Here is a 22177-nt window from a genome sequence, read left to right on the forward strand (position 1 = left end):
AGACGAACCGAAGTGTTAGAAACTGAGTGAAGCTGCTTTTATTGATTCAAAACATCACATTTTATACAAACTTAATGACACTTTGCGGAACACAAACCCAGATGTGACATGAAGAGTTCCATTAAAACACGCGCGCGCACACACACACACACACACACCGGTGAGAAGGCAGACAGGTGATCGTTGGCACATCTGGATCTTCAGGCCACATCATTAGGTACACCTGCTCAGCTGCTCATTAACAAAACTGCAAAACTGCAAAACTTCCAATCAGAAGGAGGCCTCGGGACCAAGGAGAGCGACAGGAAAGCAAAAACTGGTAAACGTGCCGTTTGTTTCCATGGAGACGACAGTAAATCACAGTTTTTTGTTGTTTGGCTTCTGATGTGACTTATATTAAATCACATCAACATCGAGATGGCCACCAGATGTCACTGTATGACAATCGAATCCTGCTGCAGTGCCACAGAACGACCTCCATTACTATTGTATTCGAGTAGTTCCCCACTTACACAACATTTCAAGAATACGATGCATTTTTACGCGTCGTATTTTGCGTTTTCATTTCAGTAAAGTTTTGCGATCTCTGGAAGCGATGTATTTAGCAAAGTTAGCATGTTTGGCCATGGGTTGGCTTGATTAGTTGTTTTTGTAATGAAACCACACATATGCACACGGACAACAACTTTTAAACACCAACGATGGCGAGGAACACGGACATTTGTATAGACATAGTAGGATTGCTGAGAATGTGGACGAGAGTCCGCCATTGTTGTTATTGTCCAACCACTCCATGCATGTGCAAAAGAACATTATTAGGGATGTTTTCAAAAAGCTGCGTTTCCACGGAGACAGAGTCAGAGTGATTTCGAAAAGTTGCATTTTCAGTAGCCGCGAGCACCGTTGCCATGTCAACAGACACCCGAAATGCAACAGGAAGTTTCATATTTTTACTTGAAAGGTGTTTTTCTTGTGTTTGTGTTTGGCTTCACTGTAATGTTTGGACAGATGAAGCTCCAAGGGAATTAAAGTTTCGAAACCACGGGTGGACATAACATTGTGGCTGGTTAGTTAAACTGGTTAAGGTTAGTTGCGTAGGACTAGTTAAACTAAAGACTCTTTTACTCTGGAGGCCAGTGACTTTCATCTTTCATGAAATCAAGTTTTGTATCGTCTTTGTTTTGTTTGCTCTGGCGGCACATTGTTTCCCGTTTACAACAAACACATCGCCGTGGAAACCAGGCCTCTGCTTCAGATAGGCTCCTCCCCTCACAGCTTCACGCTCCGTTCTGATTGGTCGAGTCAGTCCCAGTCTCTCTCTCTCTCCAATCTGGTTCAGGATTCAGGAGTCCACCTCGCAGCGGGTCCTCCTGTGATACTGACCACGTCGGATCGGCTCGGACCGCTTCCGGGGTTCGGACTCAAGTTCCAGTTTCAGGTCCAGCTGAGTCCGAGTCCTCCCTCCATCAGGACCTGGCCCAGGTCCTGGTCCTCCTGCTTCTCCTGCAGCCGCTGCTCCTCCAGCAGGGACACCAGAGCGTCCCGCTGCTCCACCACGTCCAGCATCTCCTCCAGGATCAGACGCTCCTCCTCCAGCTGCGGCGCCCCCTTCAGGTGGTCTGAGACACAGCAGGGACGCTTGTTTATTTATATTTCCTTTCATGCTTACTGCTGGCCGATGTTTGTGTTTTTCTGATGTTTACCGTCCACGGCCATCCTCTCTCGGAGCTCCTGCTGTAGTCGACTCTGTCGGTCCTCCAGCTCCAGCTCGCGGGCACTGAAACGTGAAGCAGATCCTGACGTGACTCTCGATCCAGATCCTGATCAGATCCGGCTGTCCCCTTGAAGATGGACACTCACAATATGACGAGTTCGGCTTCGTATCGGACCAAGTAGTTCTTCTGCTGGACCAGCTGGAACCACTGCTGCATCAGAGCCGGGTTCTCCACTTTACCCAGACCTGCACACACACACACACACATGAAACACACAGAATAATAAAAGTACCACAGTACCGACTTTTGCCTCCAGGTAGACGTACCTCCCAGGTGAAGCTCCACATCTGGACTTTGGTTCGAGTCCTCCCAATAATCTGTTTGGAACACAAACGGCGGAGTCATTTTTAATCTCACTAAATGCAACGATGCTCAATTCTGATTGGTTTTCGTGACTCGTTCTTGAATGCGACTTCTATTAGACTGCAGTGAGAACGTGACCTAACCACAAATGACCTTCGCGTGCAGAGGAGGGCGTGACGCCGACGACGCTGTTCACGGGGGTAACTATGGACGCTACACCGGCCAGCACGTGTATGTCCAATTTCAATTGGCTGTGCAACGGGAGGCGACAAACTCTAGAGGTAATAATGAAGGAAAGTAGAAGGGGATGGAGGCCCCCGTCCACACAACAACGCCGTTTCATGTAACCACGTCGGTTTTCGCCGATCTGGCCGAGGAGCTTTGAGGTGTGGACAGGAAAGTAAGACGTGTGTTGAACTTCGCCTCGTGGAGTCAGACTCCGTCCAGGAAGGTACGTTTTGGGTGGTTCCATACGAGTTCGGGGTCGTCAAGACTGCTTCCTCACCTGCTTCTCCTCGGAGAGCCTTCTCCACGATCACTCCTCTCTCCTCCAGCTGTCTCTGTTTCTCCTCCACCTGCTGAAGCTGCCGCTGGATCATCTGAAACATGGCAGACGATTGTGGGGAAACCTAGACGCACCCGGGTCCCGTCTCTGGACGGGTGGAGTCCCCTGGTCCTGGACTCACCTGGGCCTTGTGGAGTCTCTTCAGCTGATCCTGTTTGGCCTGGCGTCGCGCTGCTCTCTGAACCCGCCGGGTGATCTTGGCGTCCAGGTCTTCCTCGTCGTTCTCCGGCGTCCTCTGGAAGAGGCTCTCCTTCATGCTCAGGCTGGACGCCTCCTTCGGTTGGACCAGGACTCCCACGACCTCCGTGGGACACGAGGACCGTCCCTCAGAGTCCTGCAGAGGGACCCTTTCCTTCAGGAGGCGTCTCTGAAACCGCCACAGGACGCTTTTAGTACCTGAGAGAAGTTTGTCCGTCAGACTTTAGGACCTCCTTTCGGTGTGTCATACCTGGACGCCGTAGGATCGCTTAAACGCCAGAGCGTGGGGGACGTACGCCGGCTGAAAGGTGAAATGACACATTGAAGGAGTGCAGAAGGAGTTCAGAGGATTTTGGGGAAAGTGAAAGCTGGTCCAGCTGGTACCTGGTTCTTCTGCTCCTTCACCGAGACTCTGTGAAGTTCGTCAGTGAGGTCGACGAGCGCCAACTGCAGCTGGAGACATCAAGAGGACAGAGGGACGTTAGTCTATGTCCAAGTATCTCCCCTGTACCGGCTCAATGAAGCTATCAGGAAAATGTCACGGAATTAAAACCCATTTGTTTTCATTAAAAAAAAAACTTTTTTTTGCATCCCACACTTGATTTTCAAAAACGGATCTCCAGACCTAAATGAGGTCATAACGACTAAGTCAGCCAGAGTTTTGAAGAAAATAGAAAAGGAATGAGAGAAAAGAAAGGAAAGAACGAAAAGTAAAAAGGGAAAATTAAAAATAAAGAAAAAGTCAAAAAAATACAAATAAAAAAATGGGAAAATAAAAGTAAAAAAGAGAAAAAATAAAAAGAATACTAGCTAAAACTGGTCTTACCATTGGGAAAAGTACAAAAGAAAACTTTTAGAAATGACCACAACAGCTAAACATGTAATAAAATATATGTATATAACTGATACAACTATTTTTGTTTAAGACGTTTCTTTATTTCCAATCATTTAACATGTTTTGCGGCTCCAGACAAATTGTATTTGGTGGGAAATAGTGCAAACGGCTCTTTTGGTCATAAAGGTTACAGACCTCTGGTCAAACCTGATTGGCTGCTTGATTTCAGTTCTGTAATTCCCTATTGATTCTTGGTTTCACACTCTCTCATTGGCTGCCACGTTCAGTATACCTGCGCTCTGATTGGCTACGTTAGTTCTGTCCTCTGATTGGCTTTGACGCTTCTTACGTTGTTTTGTGTTTTCAGCGAGGACCTCGGCAGCAGCGTCGTCGTCGACTCCAGATCAGACTCCGCCCCTCTCATTTCTGAACACAGGAAGTACAGTTACACCTCCATCGAGGTCACCTCACGAGTCCAAACATCTGTCGTGACATCACCACCTGTGCCTCTCCTCTGATTGGCTGTTTCCCTCCTCACGGTCTCTGGAGGTAAGGTCCTGCCTCTTTTCTTCTTCTTTTGTTCCTGTCCGAAGAAGACCGTCTTCCACAAAGCTCTGGCTCCGCCCACTCCTGCATCCACCTGTCCCGGAGGCGGAGCCTCTCGAAGACCCTTCAGCTGGTTAATGAGTAGTCGAGGGGGGAGGGTGTGAGCTCCTCTGTGTTTCCTCCTCCTCTTTATACCCTCTGACTCCTCCCCCTCCGAGTCTGACTCCTCCCCCTTCCGCTCGGCCCACGCCGCCTGCAAGGGGAGGAGCTTCTTCTGCGGCAGCTCAGGGGTGATGTCTTCAAACGAGCCCTGCCCCCCAGCCGTCTCCATGGCGACGGCAGGCGTGAGCGGCGCTCCGGCGCCCTCGAGGTCGGGGTTGGAGTCCGGCGTGGTGACATAGGAGGCGGTGGACGGCGTGGTGCCCAGGGCCGGAGTCCCCGAGGAAGCCGTGGGCAGAAGGTCGGCGCCGTGCAGCGAGCCGGAGGCGGAGCGAGGCCGCTCAGGTGTGTCGGAGGTGAGAGGAAGCTCGTCTGCGGGGAGAGAAGGGGGCGGGGCCAAAAGACGAATCTCAAAACGGCTCAAACTGGTGGGAATGTTTCGGCTCCTTCAGGCTAAAAGGATTTCAAGTGAAAACGAAAACTTCTGTAGCATTCTGGGTGTCCGTTCACACAACAACGGTGTTTGTAAAACGCAACTTTTGGAAAATGTTCCGACTCCATCGTCTGTCCGTACTCGCCGGTGTCAGTGTTCATAACATATTGTTCTCTGTTGGCATGTGTGTGGTTTCATTACAAAAACAAACATGCGGCATGCTAACTATATAGTTTTCAGCGTTTCTGCCGTTGCCGTGTAAACGGACATTGTTCTTAAAACGTTGGTGTGGACACGTGAAACTTTTCTGCAATATTACAACATATATGGTCGTGTGATATAAAAACATCCACGTTAAGATATCCCTCTATTGTTTATATTGTAATTTTAACAGGCAGGCTACTCGGTTAGCTCTGTAGCGGTGGCGGCGGCGGCGGCGGAGGAGAGCGCAACGGAAAGCGAAAACAGTGTTACTGGTAACGTCGCGTCAATCTTGGATACACAGACAGAAACCCAAGAAGACCTGATGCCAAATAAAGGGGAAAAATTACTATATAACTATGTTTATCGTTATTGGGACATAACATTTTGTCCATGTCGTAAAGTATTAGCTCTCACTTGACACATTGTTTTAACGGGGTTAATCTCGACTAGAAACGGGGTTAATGAACAAGTTAATCTCGATTAGAAACCAATGATGTGCAAAGTAATCTTAAAAAAAAAAACATCTGAAAAAAACCCAATCGGTGAACAAATATAGAAACTACTGATGCAGATGCAGAAAAATGTTAATAAACAATTAAACATCTTAGTTCTAACATACAATTTGTTGCATTTGTACTAATAACAGTTGAATATTGATCATTTAATGATTTGCACATCATTGTGTTCCCACTTTTTCACACATTTACAATGTCTCCGTGTTTTTGTAATCTGGATTGACGGGGCAGCAAGTAGATATTAAAAAAAAAAAAAAATTAACAATTCCCATCCAAAACTAATCAAAATGGATAAATGTGACATACAGTGAAATACCATGCTCTCATTAATGCTTTCGAGGGATTCTGTGACACTCAGACGTCTCAGTTTGTTACTCGAAACACACCGTTAGAACAGACGGTGACGGTTAAATGGAGAGTTGTGCTTTTAGTGGGCTCTGGTTGTTGGTTTGATTCTACCTGCGTCCTCCTCTAACAGGAGCCAGAGGCCCGAGCGACGCTCCGTCTCCCAGGGGCAGTACTCCCCCTCTACCAGCAGGGGGAGACACACACACAGCACAAGGGGGGGGGGGGGGGGGGGTCACACAGTGCGACAGAACACCGACACACACACACCAACACACGGCTCCTCACCCTCACTGGACTCCTTCTCCTCTTCCTCCTCCTCCTCATCTTCATCGGGCTCCTCCTCTCCATGATGAAGAGTTTCTGCCCCACTTTCCTCTGATGACCCACTTCCGACACCCTCCTCCTCCTCTTCCTCTTTCTCCTCCTCTTCCTCCTGCGAACTGAACACAGATATGAAGAAGACTTCCTGACCAGGGGCGTCAAACCCATTTTAGTTGAGGGGTCACATCAACCTGATCTGACCTCTGGAGGCCCAACAAGTCAAACATAACATGTTAACTTGCAGATATGGACAAATGTCAAAGTCTTTCCTTCTTTTGCTCCATTTGTAACTGCAAGAATTTGCCAGTCTATTCTGAAATTTACATGTTAAAGTTAACCAGATTATATTTGCAAAAAAAAAACAACCCTCGGTCACCTGTACCTGGATATCATATTTTTATTCAGGATTAAAACAATTTGTCATCATCTGGAAATATTTTTTGACTTTACGTGTCTAAAGTATCACTTGACATAAATTGGACACCTTTATTGTGAAAGGTGTTGCGTTGTGTGACCTCCACAGAGGAGAATAAATTCTGACCGAGGGCGGTTTTGAATGTCAATTTTGCCAATCTAGTGTTTTTGCATCAGCCTCTGTCAGTTTTCATAATCATACTTATAAAAAAAAATCGCATGGCAGGCCGGATTAGATCCGAGCATGAAAATCTCTCATTTCCTACACTATTAATAGTAAAACTGTATGATTGACGGGTTAACATCAGTTGGGACGCAAAACTCGTAAGTTTTTATTTTCCACTCACTTGCACCATAAACTAAACATTTTCTAAAGACAATAAACCCTCTTGTCCACTCCATACCCCTCTCAAACAAACCTCTGAGTTTATTTATAGAAGATATACCGCAAAAATAACTAAATACAGGCTAAAGCAGGTCAGTGTAACAAAACGACCTACTTTATATTATCTGTACTATTACAGACACGCTTGAACGTACACGCTTGATCCTCTAATATTATTCATTTGTCTTGATTCCAGACTGTGATAAAGTATTAAGCTGCATATACTCACGTTATAAATTCTAACAGGTTTGACTCTGTGAAGTTTGCATGTTTTCCCTGAGCGCGTGTTGGTTTTTTGTTTTCTACATTTCTGTTTCAGACCTGAGGTGGTGGACTTTTGTCGTCCTCGGTCAGGTTGAAGCGGTTCAGGACTTCCTCATCCACCTCCTCCTCCTCCACCTCCTCCTCCTCTCCCGCAGCTCCGCCTGAGAGCTCCGCCGCCGGTTCTCCAGCTCGATCCGCTCCGCCATCACGGACGCGGCTGCAGAAACACCACCAAGGCAGCCGCGCACGCGCACAGACACACACAGAAACACACGCACACTAAAGCCCACATTGGTGCCCGGTTCAGGACACGCGCTTCAGTGGCCAATGGCGGGCGAGAACAGGCAGGGGGCGCCGGCGAGCAGCTCACCTGAGGAGCAGCGGGTCGCCGTCTGGGAGTCGGACAGAGACGGAGCCGAGCCCAGAGACACCTGCGGCACACGCGTACAAGGGGACACGTGAACGTCTTGATCAATAAATAAATAAACATGTCAACCTTTGTAAATATTGCCAGTAACCGACATATAATCACGTTCAAACATGTGACTGAAGACAGAAATCTGTGTGGACCTGCTATGATGGATGAGTAAACATGTTTATAACAACCATGGAAATATATAAACGTCATTATTTATGAGTAAATGTGAAAACAAGCGTCATTTTTAACAGCTGAAATGTGTAAAACACGTCGTTATGAGTAAACGTGTGCTAGAAATCATGTCATTTTTTTGACAGTTAAACATCTAAACGAGTCATTATGGCTGAGCAAACGTGTAAACATATAGCTACATACCATTAACAAGCATCTTTTGCCAGGTAAATATGTAAACATGTCATAACATTTGGATAAATGTGTAAACAGTCATTATTGACGCGTACACATGTGTAATGTTGTTGTTTTTCCAGCTGAGCTTCAGAGCTCTACTCTTTGATGCTTTGTCCTCACACAACTAACAGTACCTCAATAGAAGCCTGAAAACCGTCGTCAAGGGCGACAACCTGAACATCTGTCAGCTAATCGGTCCCCTGACACACTCAAACAGGTTTTAGTCATCTATTGAGACAGTTTTTCTTACGATGGAGGTTCGATGAGAAGCAGGTCTGTCAGACGGAGTCGGTCTCTTCCTCGCAGCCGGAGCGTTCAGTCCACAGTCGGAGGGCTGAAGACAGTAGAACCTCCCTGGGACACAGACCCACCGCGGTGAGGACACGTTCCACAGACCCAAGTTGCAGTTCAACATCTGTTTGTAGTCGATGTCCAAATACTTCAGGACGTAGAGTCCAGTCGTCTCACGTTCTTCTGTATTTACCGTCAAACAGCTGGGTGTAACCCGTCAATAACGTCTGACTGAGAATCTAGGGTTAAACAGATGCTAGACGACAAGACAGATGTTGGAGACAGATGTTACAGGTTGGAGGACAGACAGATGTTGAAGACAGACACATGTTACAGGTTAGAGGACAGACAAATGTTGCAGACAGACAGATGTTAGAGGACAGACAGATGTTAGAGGTTAGAGGATAGACAGATGTTGAGACAGACACATGTTACAGGTTAGAGGACAGACAAATGTTGCAGACAGACAGATGTTAGAGGACAGACAGATGTTAGAGGTTAGAGGATAGACAGATGTTGAAGACAGACAGATGTTAGAGGACAGACAGATGTTAAAGACAGACAGATGGTAGAGGTTAGAGGACAGACAGATGTTAGAGGTTGGACAGATGTTGAAGACCGACAGATGTTAGAGGACAGATAGATGTTAGAGGACATACAGATGTTGCAGACAGACAGATGTTAAAGACAAACAGATCTTAGAGGTTAGAGGACAGACAGATGTTAGAGGTTGGACAGATGTTGAAGACCGACAGATGTTAGAGGACAGACAGACAGACATTAGACACAAGAAGATTTTTTGAGGATGTCTCACTGCGTTTGGGTGCTCACCTCTCTCTCTCTCTCTCCTTCTCTCTCTCGTCCTCTCTCTCTCCTCCTCTCTCTCCTCTCTCTCTCTCTCTCTCTCTCTCTCTCTCTCTCTCTCTCTCTCTCTCTCTCTTCTCTCTCTCTCTCTCTCACTCGCTCTCTCTCTCTCTCCTCTCTCTCTCTCTCTCTCTCTCTCTCTCTCTCTCTCTCTCTCTCTCTCTCTCTCTCTCTCTCTCTCTCTCTCTCTCTCTCTCTCTCTCTCTCTCTCATCTCTCTCTCTCTCTCTCTCTCTCTCTCTCTCTCCTCTCTCTCTCTCTCTCTCTCTCTCTCTCTCTCTGACTAAACTGAACTGAACTGAGGTGATGGTTTTAAATCGTCCTCCTCTCAGCCTCCCGCCACCTCTTCAAACCCGGTCATGTGAGCAACGTGCTCTGATTGGCTGCCGAGGACAATCAGGACTCTGTGGTTAAATATATCGGCGCTGAGAGGCGGGCGGAGACGGGCGAGGCGAGGCTGCGGGCTGCGACCTGCTGGTCGCACCATGTGACTGCGTTCAGATTACTGTGGTGAGCGGACTGACAGTGTAATCAGATTACTATGGCGAGCAGACTGACGGTCCGTCAACTGTCAGGGGAAGTCCTGTGACCACAGCGGCGCGCTGGGGCCCCAGTCCTGCCGCCGGTCACCCCGCCGTTCAACAAATAAACTCTCTGTTTCTGCACCGAACGTGTCGGAGGAACCTTCTTATCACTGGACGAGTCGTTTTTTCAGGTTTTTTGCATTTTTTAAAAAGTCGATGGTTCTCATGTTTAATTTAACGTTGGTTATCTTGATTTGTGTTATTGTCATAAAATATTCTGATATTACTTATCTCATTTATCTGATGACAATAGAAATAGGTTGGACTTATGATGTCACCCTGGTGATTTATTAAAGTAAATGTGTCTAAAAATAAAAGTGAAAAGTATCAAAAAACACATAGTAAACAGTAATAGAGTAATAAAACCACAATAACACCAGCGATAATTGATTCCCTTGTAATTCCAACATTGTATTTTCTTACGTTGGTCATTCAACCACTGATTCTTCAGAAATTTGTTCCTACGATGTTTGTTAACTCAACATATATTCTGCTGTTGAGAGTCAGACGTTGTTTATCACGACATTGTCTATTCTGAGGCGAGATCAGGAAACAAGACGACCAAACATTCATATAGTGGTGAGGAAGAAGAAGAGGAAGAAGAAGAAGAAGAAGAAGAAGAAGAAGAGGAAGAAGAAGAAGAAGAAGAAGAAGAGGAAGAAGAAGAAGAAGAAGAAGAAGAGGAAGAAGAAGAAGAAGAAGAAGAAGAAGAGGAAGAAGAAGAAGAAGAAGAAGAAGAAGAAGAAGAAGAGGAAGAAGAAGAAGAAGAAGAAGAAGAAGAAGAGAAGACCGACTAACAACTCAATCAATCAAGGCTCCTGAACTTGGTCACTGTGACGAGTCTGTTGTCGGTTATCTCATTCTGACATTGATGAGGTTGTTTTTTTTGTTGTTGTTGTTTTTCTGGGTTGAACACTGTCAAAGGAAACCTCCAGCTCTGGTTCTCCACTCTGGTATTGGTGTCAGGAGGCCACGGTTTGCCTCGGGACCCGTACTTGAACGAGATAACGGTTTCCAGTTCACCGTAAAGCTGCTGACTGCAGAACAACTCGGCACTGTTCCCTGCGTCGGACCCCGGGCTCAACTGTTCTGGCATACATTCTACAGCTCTATACCTCTCGTAATCAACCAGTTTAAAGCATCAATAATCCCATTGCAACTCAGGGTTAATCCAAATTACACAGCAGCAGTTATCAGTGTTCTCAAAGGGGGCCTGATATCTGAAAACACTTTATGGATCCTTCCACAACAAGGCCCTTGTTCTGGACCCCGTAAATCATCTAAATTAATCTGACATTTGCTGCACTCTCGTGAAAATGAGCAGATTTTGCCCAGCAGTTTGGAGACCTGTCTTCAGGCATCCGACCACGGTCATGAGTGCAAAAACAAAAAGCTGAATGTTTGTGCTCCACGTCGCCCCCGGCAGCCGTGAACCGCCAACACATACAGACACACAATGACCGAGATTCACATCTTGTTGCTTCCAACCTCAGACGTTCAGATCATTCATTCCACTGAAATCTTTTTATCGTTACGATGCCACACTCTATAATTTTAATAAAATCAACCGTTCCGATAAAAATAATATGAACTCCGGATAGTTTTAAATCTCCACCGTGGCTGAAAAGTCGCTCTTGTTTTGCGGCAACGTTAAAAGCCGCAGAAGAACCTGTTTGCAGTGTCGCGGGACAAACATAAAGCTACTGACCGCTTAAATCAGACAGATCCTCTGAACTGAGAGTTCCTCTGAAGGTTTGTCTGTTCAAGGTCTTTCTGGAAGATTGACGGTCGATGAGGTGGGTAGTTCTTTCAACACTGACGTATTGGTTGGAGGTCAGTCTGACGAAGGGTAGCCCACAGGGCCTGATACCTTAAAGAAGGGTCTGTTTGAAGGTTGTCTGTAGAGTTTTATAAACAACCTCCACAATAGTCCTTTTTTGTTCTCAGTATCTGATGTAGGTCTATATAGACTGCGCAGTATGTCCCGATGCAGAACGGACTTAAGTGGAGACATCAGTCTTTCTGACGGATTCTGTTGAGAGGAGGGGAATCGGTTGGAGGACAGTTCTGTCTGATGGAGGTCCAATTCATGCAGACGTAGCTGATGGGATGGAAGCGTGTGTGTGTGTGTGTGTGTGTGTGTGTGTGTGTGTGTGTGTGTGTGTGTGTGTGTGTGTGTGTGTGTGTGTGTGTGTGTGTGTGTGTGTGTGTGTGTGTGTGTGTGTGTGGACTCACTGCTGCGGTGGTCGAAGGTGTATGAGGCGAGTCTCAGGGAGCTGCCACAGGTGTCGCACTGGAAACAGCTGCGATGGAAGAACAGGCCCTCGGCGCTGAGTCGCTCCACCACATAAACCCTCTGACTGCAAAAGAAGCAGACGTCACTGCTGCCGGACACCTGGACGTGGACAAAGAGAAGACAGGAGGGGAGACTGAGACGCCGTTTGAACCAGAGCAACCGATTGGAAACAGCCTGTTTTCCTGGTTGGCCAGACAAAAGGTTCACACGCTTTCACAATGGCCGTGACCTCCGAGAGCCGTACAGTTCAAACAATCCAGCTCCGTTAAACACTCTTTCTTCATCACATAGGTCCGCTCATTCTTTTTTGTTGTTGTAAGAAACATTCTGCCTGTATACAGATGATAGTGTAGTAAATATATACTCGGTCATCCTGTTGACTGACCAACAAGCAGTCCAACCGCACTTCTTCTGATGAAAGCTCTCGATATACTATAACTTTTCCGCTCCTGATGGAGCAGAAATTAAGCCTTAAGGTTTGTGTGTGTGTGTGTGTGTGTGTGTGTGTGTGTGTGTGTGTGTGTGTGTGTGTGTGTGTGTGTGTGTGTGTGTGTGTGTGTGTGTGTGTGTGTGTGTGTGTGTGTGTGTGTGTGTGTGTGTGTGTGTGTGTGTGTGTGTGTGTGTGTGTGTACCAGATTCAGTTACATTGTGAAAAATACTCCCTCCTAACAGGCTCATTTATCGCTTTGCAACCTCGAAACCACCAAGTCAGAAGAAGAAAGATCCTGGAGGTCCATATTCATCACATTTCTAAGGGTTTCTACATCCACTTCCTGAAGCACGTGGCGATACGCTCCTTATGAACAGCCGGCAGAAATGCAGAAACTAACTGTATAGAACATTATATGGGGGCCCTGTGGAGGAGGAGGTGGAGGAGGAGGAGGAAGAGGATATACATAGTGCTCAGTGAGCAGAGCTCAAACCTCCGGCAGGGTCTGCGAGAACCTTCAGGCTGGTCTGATCAATAGAAACTATTCATGCTCCTCAGCTGCTTATTGATCACATGAAGCAGGCCGAGGAGCTGCAGGGACACAACGGTCACACGGCGTTCCGAAGGACGAGTGACGCCGGGGGGACACACAATCGCTGCAACACACTGGGACCTGGACTCAATAAAAAGCCTTCAGTGTCTTCAGGCTTCTCTCACAAACAGTAACGGGGAGGGACACAAAAAAAAGAAAAAAAAGAAAAAAAAAGGAATCTGAAAGAGTCAACAAATCCACAGACGGGGTTCAGATACCTGATCTTCAGACTGATTCCTGATCTTCTCCCTGAAGCGGAAACTCATTTGCTGCTGCTGTAGAGTTCGTTTGCTCTGACAGGGGGAGAAAGAAACCATCAAGCTTCAAAGGGTTGGAGACTCTGCAGTTCAGCAGACGAAACATTCTAGAACAGGGATCTGCAACCTGCGGCTCTGGAGCCACATGGGATTCTTCAGCTCGTCTGTAGCGGCTCCCTGGAGCTAATAAATATTTTTGTTTTTCATTTTGGTTTCATTTGCGTCTCACGCCGAGTTTCAAAACTGGTCTAATTCCCAGACTAAAAATTGCTCAATAATGTAAAACAGTCAGAATATATGAATTCGCGAAAAATGGAAACCAAAAAACAGATAAAACTCAAAAGAAAACAATTTTTATACAGGAAGGTGTCAGGAAAGTAAGGGGTAAAATGATTTTTTTAAAAAGAAAAAAAAAGATCATTTTCACACAAAAAAGGAAAAGGGATTTTTTTTTAAATGGAAAGGAAAAAAAGAAAATACAAAATAGAAAAACGTTTTAAAAAAATTAAGAAAAGGAAAGAAAAGTGCTCCTATAGTTCAAACTGCTCAAACAGCAAAATGGTAAAAATGTGAGAAAATCCATGAAATTTTTTTTTGTAAATATCTAAAACATAGCCACAGAAGATATATATATATATATATATATATATATATATATATAAATTGTATCTATGACACTTCATGAATGCAGTCTTCGCTTTTGTGTGTCTAGTAACTAGATTCTTGTTTTGTGGAGGTAGGCAAACTTTATTTGGTGGAAAATCCTAAAAACCGTGCTTTTGGTCATGAATCCTGCAATCATGACATGGAGAAGTGCCCTTGAGCAACACACTGAACCCCAAAGTGGTCCCATTGGAATGATTGGCCCATATAAGTCAAAGGTTGCAGACTCCTGGTCTAGAATCGACAGGACATCCGAATACAGAGACTAGCGTCGACAAATCATCAGACTTGGTAGACTGGACTCTAACCACTAGTATATTACAGAGTTAAAACATTACAGACAGTTGGAGCAGTCAGGAGTCTACAGGCGAACCACGCTGTAGTCGAGTCGACAGTCTCTACTCTAGACCATCAGACTCTCCAGAGAACAGACGGAGAGTTCTCTGATTTCTATCCCGCTCCACTACATTCTACGGATTCTTATTGGTCTCTACTGGGGGTTTTTGGGAGATTTTACCGGTGTCCACGGTAACGGAGCAGCTGGCTGGTCTTCAGGCTGTGAGGAAATTGGACGGCTGGACTGTAGCTCGCCCTGCTGGTTCATACGGGCAGTTACAGGATGATACCTAACTTACCAGTCCGCCCCGTGTGTAAAGGTTCCTGGTGATAACCGTTGAATAATTAATGCAGCTGTTCCTCTCTCACCTGTTGACGTAACGCAGCAGCAGAAGAAGAACTCCTGCAGGCCTCGTCCAGTTTCGCCTGCAGTTGATTGGCCATCTGACGGACCTTGGACTGACTGGTCCTGCCACTCAATGCCTCGTCTGTCAGTTGGCCGCTGACATCGCCGTTCAGGTCACATGACTGTAAATTAGAAAGCAAAACAGACTGAGTCCACGGTTTCACCCTACAAGCTTTTGTCTTCATGGGTCTGTTGTTTGTCACTGAGGAGAACGTTGAGCCTCGGATGGACCACTGACCTCATGCAGGTCAGGACCGGCCTGGTTGGTCTTCCTCCGTTTGTTCAGAGCATCGCTGTGCTCTTGCAGGGACGGCAGCTGGTTATCAGGTTGAGATTGTAGGTCAGCAGCCAATTTAGAGAAAGACAGAAGGACACCGGTTCGAGTGGACCCGAGCGACTGATACCTTTGGGTTCCTCTTCCTGGACGGACTGGTTCCCAGTCTGCTGAGGATGGAGGCCGGAGAGATGAGAGCTGATCGGAGGTCAGTGCTCTGACTCAAACACCCTGAAACAAACACTTTGAGGTTACCCTGTGTGTGTGTGTGTGTGTGTGTGTGTGTGTTTGAGTTGGTGGCTGCAGTGTCGCGACCGACCAGAAGAGGGATGTGAGTCTTTGAACAGCTGGTAGAACTGACTCAGGTACATGACCATCGACAGAGAGTCCGGTTCCTCCACGGACAACATTTCTTCCACCGTCATCAGAGGAGAAATCCCAAACTCTTGTTCAGCCACGTCGAAGCCGAGTCGGGTGTTTTCCTCCACCCACGCCTCGTCCAGAGACTCAAACTCTCTGAGAAAAAAAAGTTTCTTAAGGTTTTTTTGCTTTCTTTAGGGCTCTTTAGCTCCGCGGGCCGTGTTTGTCGTATTTACATCAGATCTGGCCGGTGTCGGTGGATCAGCGCGCACAGGGCAAGGCCGCTCTTCCAGGAGGTCGTCAGGTCGCTGACAACAACACCACGGTAACCACGAGTCTGCTCCTGGCACCATGCCAGCAGCTGATTGGACTGAGTGAAAGACTCTGCTAGAGAGGTGGGACAGTGGACCAATCAGATCGAAGTGAGAGCTAAAAGCTAAAAGCTGTTGTTTGTACAGTTGAAGAGCTACAGGAAACAGTTGTTAGATCGAGAATAAAGTTTGGTGTCCCTCAGGGATCAACACTTGGTCCTCTATTTTTTCACTTTTTTAATTTTTCTTCCTTTATTTCTTTTTTTCCATTTTGTCCCTCTTTAATTTTGAGTTTGAACAAAAGGTTCAGTACCAAGTCGTTCCTTGGACTTCATAACGATAAGTCTGAAACATAAATCAGAGAATCATGGTCTTATAAACTGGGTTACATTTAAAAAATAGAGGACCTGAACAGAACCTTGTGGTATTTTGAGCAATGATATGACAACACATCATGATTCAGACATCAGTTAATATCTAGATGTAAGATCCATCCCCTGACAAGGTGTTACGATTGCTACAGTTTATAAAAGCTCTGTACTTATTCATCATCATCATCAACATCACTGGATTAATTTTCATTGTCTATCAACTGAAAAATATAATGTGAAGATAACATGTCTATACTGAGAGAAACACTGCCCCCATCAGGTCAGACTGTTTATTACATTCCAGACATCCAGGACGACAACAAAATTACTTTTAGGAAGCATTTATTTAATGTAAAAAAATAAAATAAAATAGACTAACCTCCTCTGAGGAAGCTGGGCGATGCAAGTCTGATGATGTCACTCGAGTCTGGGTTCAAGCCCACCTTCTCTCCAGTGTCCACCAGGTGTCTCACCTGAAGACAAAAAAAAAAGAAGTTATCAGGTGTGATGGTCGGTGTTTACATGTACAAGTGGCATGTTTACCTGTGCAGGTGTGACGGTCAGAGGGCTGACGTTCAGGTATCTGGTTGACGGATCCACAGAGAACAGAGTGATGTTCTTCTGCATGTTCTCCGGAGTTGTCTGAGGGAGTACGCGGTACAAACTCTCTCTACGGGGGACACAGAGAGATTTGAGACAGGCGCGAGGCTGTGACAGGTGTGTCCAGGCGTGACCTCACCTCTCTGCAAGGACGTCCAGAGGAGCTCTACCCTGAGCCCAGCTGCGTATCATCCAGGCTGAATCCAGAGCTGCCAGGAACCCTCGGGCCACTCCGGTCCCCATCGGCCAGAAAGGCTGCTGACAGACGCGCCGGTTACCTGTCTGAGTCTGTCTCACCCGGTGAAGCCCCGTCTCACCTGTCCACCGTCTCACCTCCAGCAGACTGTCTCCCACCAGAGTGACCAGTAGCTGGTGTCCGTGGCGCTGGCGAACCATGGCGGCGTTCTCTGACGCGTACATGCAGGTGAAGTCAAACATGGCGACGTCCGGCTGGCCGTAGTGATTCATGGCAAAGTCCAGGGACGGCAGCTGGTGATTGGTCGAGAAGTCGGCGGCCTTGTGGGCGTACGCCTGCAAAGCATTCTGGTCCACATTCTCCTGGGATAGGAGCTGCTCGGTGTCTGCGAAGTCCTGAGTGAGCAGGGAACGAAATGTATTGATAAGCCGTGTGTGTGTGTGTGTGTGTGTGTGTGTGTGTGTGTGTGTGTGTGTGTGTGTGTGTGTGTGTGTGTGTGTGTGTGTGTGTGTGTGTGTGTGTGTGTGTGTGTGTGTGTGTGTGTGTGTGTGTGTGTGTGTGTGTGTGTGTGACTAACCTGTCGAATGACTCCTTTCTCCAACAGGCTCTGCTTCTTCGCCGTCATTACAAAGTAGTGCGTGTCGTCTTTGTAGTAAACAATGTTCTCCAGGTCGATACCTAAAATGGTCCAAAACAGAAATGTACTGGTGAGATGTGATAGTGGGATGTTCTTGAATTACAAACATGTTCATGCAATGAAGTCCACCGGCCCTCGTTCACACAAACAGAGTGAAATGATCAGAGAAAAAGCGCGAGGTCCCACCAGTCTCCTGCCGCAGCTCCTGGAAGAACCTCTGGTTGAAGATGAAGGCCACGCCACTGATCTCCTCCACTTTGGCCTCGGCTCTGGTGTTTCTGTTCTTAAAGTTCGCCGTGATGGCGATGGCCAGCTTCCCCCTGAACTCCTTCCGTCTGAAACCTGCTCAGCACAGATGTAAAGACGTCTGTTCACGGACCCAGCGAACCCAGACCCTTTAGAATCAAAGCTCTTTGTTCAGGACTCCAGGTTCTCGTACCTGGCAGCGTGTTTCTGCGTCCGTCGGCTCCGATGATGACGTCAAACTCCAGCTGACTGGCGGGATGAGACTTTGGACTCACCTCCAGCCTCCAGCCCACCTCTGCACAGGAGCGCACACAGTTTTAGTTCTACGTCAAGTGTTTGAGTTAAGTGGACCGGTTCTCCAGGTTTTTTTTTAGCCTGAACATTAATCACAGTCCAGATGTGCGCCAACCCTGTCATCATCAGCTTCTTACTGAACCATCACTCATTCATATTTAAACCTCAGAATTCCCCTTGAATTGATCAAGAAAAGATTCACGAAAGCTTTGAACTGAAATCCATCTCTCTTTTCAGATGCTTGACCCTTATATGGCAGAATTTATTTGGTTGATAGAATTGTCAAAACAAATATGTAGCGTGAAAACTATTCATTTTTTACCAAGATTTAATAATATTGTAATAACTGGAAGATCATCAATAGAGTTTTTGACAATACTAAGAATCTCATGTTGAAAGTGTAACCCGCTTGTTTCGGATTAGACGGTCAGACAATTAGTCCAAAAGCTCGTTTCTACCGCCCTAACCCTATCTCAGAAACTGATCAAGATGCAAGCTTAAAATATTATACATATATTTAGTTCACTGACATAAAATAATAAGATAATCAAAGATTTTTAGTTGAGAAGTGAAATTCGAGGTTGAATTGGATTACACAACGATGTGTCGTCTGCATGGAAGTTTCTGTTTATTTTACACATGTTCGGTAGTCAATCTGAAGAAGTCCTTGGCGTTACCATAATGACTTCAATAAGGAATTAAAGCTCTGTTCCTCCACTTCATCATGGAATTTATCATAAATGTTCTGTGAGTTATGGTGAAACAAATACATGTGTTGAATTCATAAGGATTGATCCTTTGGGATTTCTTCTTTAAATGTCCATAAGAATCTTTTGGGGTTTGAACTGAACTCCAATTATCTCACTGACACTTTGACATCTTCAAGACGTTCGGGCGAGTTTCCTCCGAGAAGAAGCTGCTTTTGTGTTCATATCAAAACCCTCACTGTGTTTTTGTTGGTCCTTCGGCGGCTCCAGCAGCTTCTTGAACTCCACGTTGACGTGAACTTCGACCCCGAGCAGCAAGGCGACCTTGAGCAGGACAAGCTGCAGCTGGCGGATGCCTGCAGACGGTTGAGACAGCATGAGCCACGTCGAAGCGTTCCGACCGAACAGAACAGGGGTCAGACTCACTGATGTGGTCGATGGCGCCGGCGCAGAACTTCCCGTAGAACTTTTTGGCCCCGAGGCCCCGCAGGTCATGGATGGTGAAAGGCCACAGGTGAAGCACGTTGTTCCTGGAGAACGAGTCCCGCTTCTCGAGGAGCACCACCCGGGCTCCCATGAAGCTCAGCTCAACCGCCGTCCTCAGACCACAGGGCCCCGCTCCGATGACCACGCACTGACCAATCACATAGGAGAGTACAGACAGGAGGCAACGGTTGAACAATCGAATGGATAAAACAATTAGATATGTGTAGCAGCCCATTAGAGCGAGAACACCACTGACTGGAGATGAAAACGCATCGAAATACCAAGAATCAACTAATCAGAGAGAAGAGGACAAAGTGGATACAAGAGCTGGTCATTAAGAAAAGAGTCTGCTGGCCAATCAGAAGGTGGTAATAGCGAATAAGAGAGGTTAGACGACTGAGACGGAGTGTCAACCAATCAAAAATTGGAAATGACCTTCAGAGCAGTTCAACAACCAAGAGGAAAGAATCTGAGAAAAGTTAACCAATTCCAAAGAGAAAAACACCAATGGCAGTCAATTGTTGAAACACTAAGTGACCGATGGTGACATGGCAAGAAACTGATGAATCAGACAAAAGTAAGGACTGATAAGAAGAAACAGACCAATCAGGGATACAATATAAACATTGAGAGAGCAAATAACCAGAGATCAACCAATCAACGAGAATCTGATAATCAGAGAGAGGAGTAGAATACCATCGAGAAAATGAGCCATCAGTCTGAGAGGTAATGACCAATAGTCTAGTACTGAGGAGTGCTGACCAATCAGAGAGGTCACAGAGGCACAACAAGAACATACAGGAAAATAAACCAATAAGAGACAGACAAGCCAGCCAGTAAGAGAGAGACACCATCTATTCTTCCTCACCGTGGTGTTGCTGCACCCTCGGGGCCCCAGAGCTTCGTGCTGCGCGGCCCTTCGGTCCAGTTTGGCCCACAGGGCATTGGCCTTCCAGTAGTTGAGGCGCCGTTTGATTGGTCGGTACAGCGGCCTGTCGGCTGTGGCACAGTCCAGCTGCAGATATTCGCACAGCTGGCCAAAGGACCGGAGTGTGGCCCGGCAGGTCGACGCCGACACAAACACGTCGAACAGCTCCTGGGCACTGCATTCTGGGTAAGACTTGTCTCCCATGGCGACCCCCAAGGCTGCAGGGCACCATGGGAAGGGTGTCACCTGCAGATGATGTCACCGGTACACTCCAGCTCGCCGAAGGACGGGACGCAACGTGTCAGCTTGATCGTGACGTTCCTCAGGGCTCCTCACGGAGTACACTGACCTGATATATATTTACAACAACAAAAAATATCTTTGAAATTTCTGTGATTTATTATTAGTGTTGGAACACGTGGCTGCTACTGAAGATGATGACTTCACACTGTGTAAACATATGAAATCATACATTTGATATTGGTTTAAAAAAAATTTTTATCAAAAGAAAGTCTGTTACAAACTGAAGTTTCTTTAATCTATCCAAGCTGAGGAGTGGACAGTGAAGGTGAACAGCAGGTTCAGCGCGCAGAGACGAGTTGGATGAAATCCAGACGCCCTGCTGATAAACCTGAAGCCCTGCTGAGCCTCCCGCAGACGGACCGACTCCATCTGACCGACAGACGATTTCACCCAGCTGAGGACAGCTCTGAGATCTCGTTCACTCGGCAGCTCCACAGGAAAGCGCCGCGCCTGCTGCACCTCCACTTCCGAAACCAGTCTACAGGAACCTGTCAGCAGTGTGACAGGTTCCTGTAGACAGGTTCCTCTACTACTGCATACACATTTACTCTGAAGTATTTCTATTAGAACTCTTAAATGACTTTTTATTAAAGGTGAATTCAACATTTAAAACAACCTGTAACCGTTGAAACAATACTGATACTTTAATAGAGAAGTTTAAAAACAATAATTTTTAATAAAAAGCAGCTTTGTACTCCTTAAAATATCAAATTACAATGATGTCACGGTGTACCAGTCACGTGACTGGATCGCGAGCTTGTGTGTAAACAAAGCATCTCACATAAATCAGAGCGGTCTGTACCACGTACCCAAGACGCACACACACACACACACACACACACACACACACACACACACACACACACACACACACACACACACACACACACACACACACACACACACACACACACACACACACACACACACACACACACACGCTCTGAGCTCTAATAAAAGAAAAAAGGGGTCCAAAGTCCAAAAACACACACTCAGCCTCACACAGACAGGCAAAAATTTGATAATTAAGTGAGAATTAATTTTCACCCTTACTTTATTTGAATTCCATACATTAGTTAGGTATTTTTATTTTATTGTTGTAAATCTAGCACATCTACACAGTCCCATTGAAGCGGTTTCTTATAGTGTTTGATTAGAAATTAGTTTAAGGCTTATTTTAACCCCTCGCTATAACACATCACGAGTTATTATCTTCTTAGGAAGGAGGTTTTACCAGTTGAGTATCGATAATGTTTGTTTGTTTTTTTTGCCTGATCTCAATTCGTAAACAAGATTTAAACTGTTAAATTGTGAAGTCAGTGAAAACAGCACTTGGATGAAAGTTTTAATAAGGAAACATTGCAGTCTGATTCACACATGTAGTTAATATCAGGATGAAAAGATGTGACGGAAGCAATTCAGACTGAGACGTTAATGCAGATTTACTCACATCAGCTTCGGTTTGTACACAGAATCAGTGAATCGTACTCACATGAAGCTGCTGCTCCGTCTGCTGCTCAAATCCCACTGACACTGCTCCCAGAGCCACACTAATCCACTGTAATCTCACACACACACACACACACACACACACACACACACACACACACACACACACACACACACACACACACACACACACACACACACACACA

At 46.2% G+C, this 22177-nt stretch overlaps 1 protein-coding gene across 1 annotated transcript; it reads right to left on the reverse strand.

Moving 5' to 3' along the window:
• Window positions 1-38: 38 nt before the first annotated feature.
• LOC308146657 (protein-methionine sulfoxide oxidase mical3b-like) lies at window positions 39-20423 on the reverse strand (the record flags this gene model as incomplete). Its single annotated transcript, XM_080518560.1, has 31 exons — window positions 39-1619; window positions 1704-1777; window positions 1861-1960; window positions 2042-2092; window positions 2584-2677; window positions 2765-3010; window positions 3092-3142; window positions 3226-3294; window positions 4026-4102; window positions 4178-4753; window positions 6167-6347; window positions 7474-7544; window positions 7636-7696; window positions 8342-8565; window positions 12065-12224; window positions 13366-13440; window positions 14773-14931; window positions 15048-15110; window positions 15214-15314; window positions 15403-15599; window positions 15680-15827; window positions 16505-16598; window positions 16669-16795; window positions 16865-16980; window positions 17059-17316; window positions 17499-17599; window positions 17745-17900; window positions 17998-18099; window positions 19045-19161; window positions 19232-19439; window positions 20160-20423. The coding sequence occupies 31 exons, from the start codon at window positions 20421-20423 to the stop codon at window positions 1435-1437; spliced, it is 4506 nt and encodes a 1501-aa protein (XP_080374686.1). The 3' UTR covers window positions 39-1434.
• Between the last annotated feature and the right edge of the window lie 1754 nt (window positions 20424-22177).

This window comes from Blennius ocellaris (genome assembly GCF_963422515.1).
Source record: "Blennius ocellaris genome assembly, chromosome: 22".
Classification (NCBI taxonomy): domain Eukaryota; kingdom Metazoa; phylum Chordata; class Actinopteri; order Blenniiformes; family Blenniidae; genus Blennius; species Blennius ocellaris.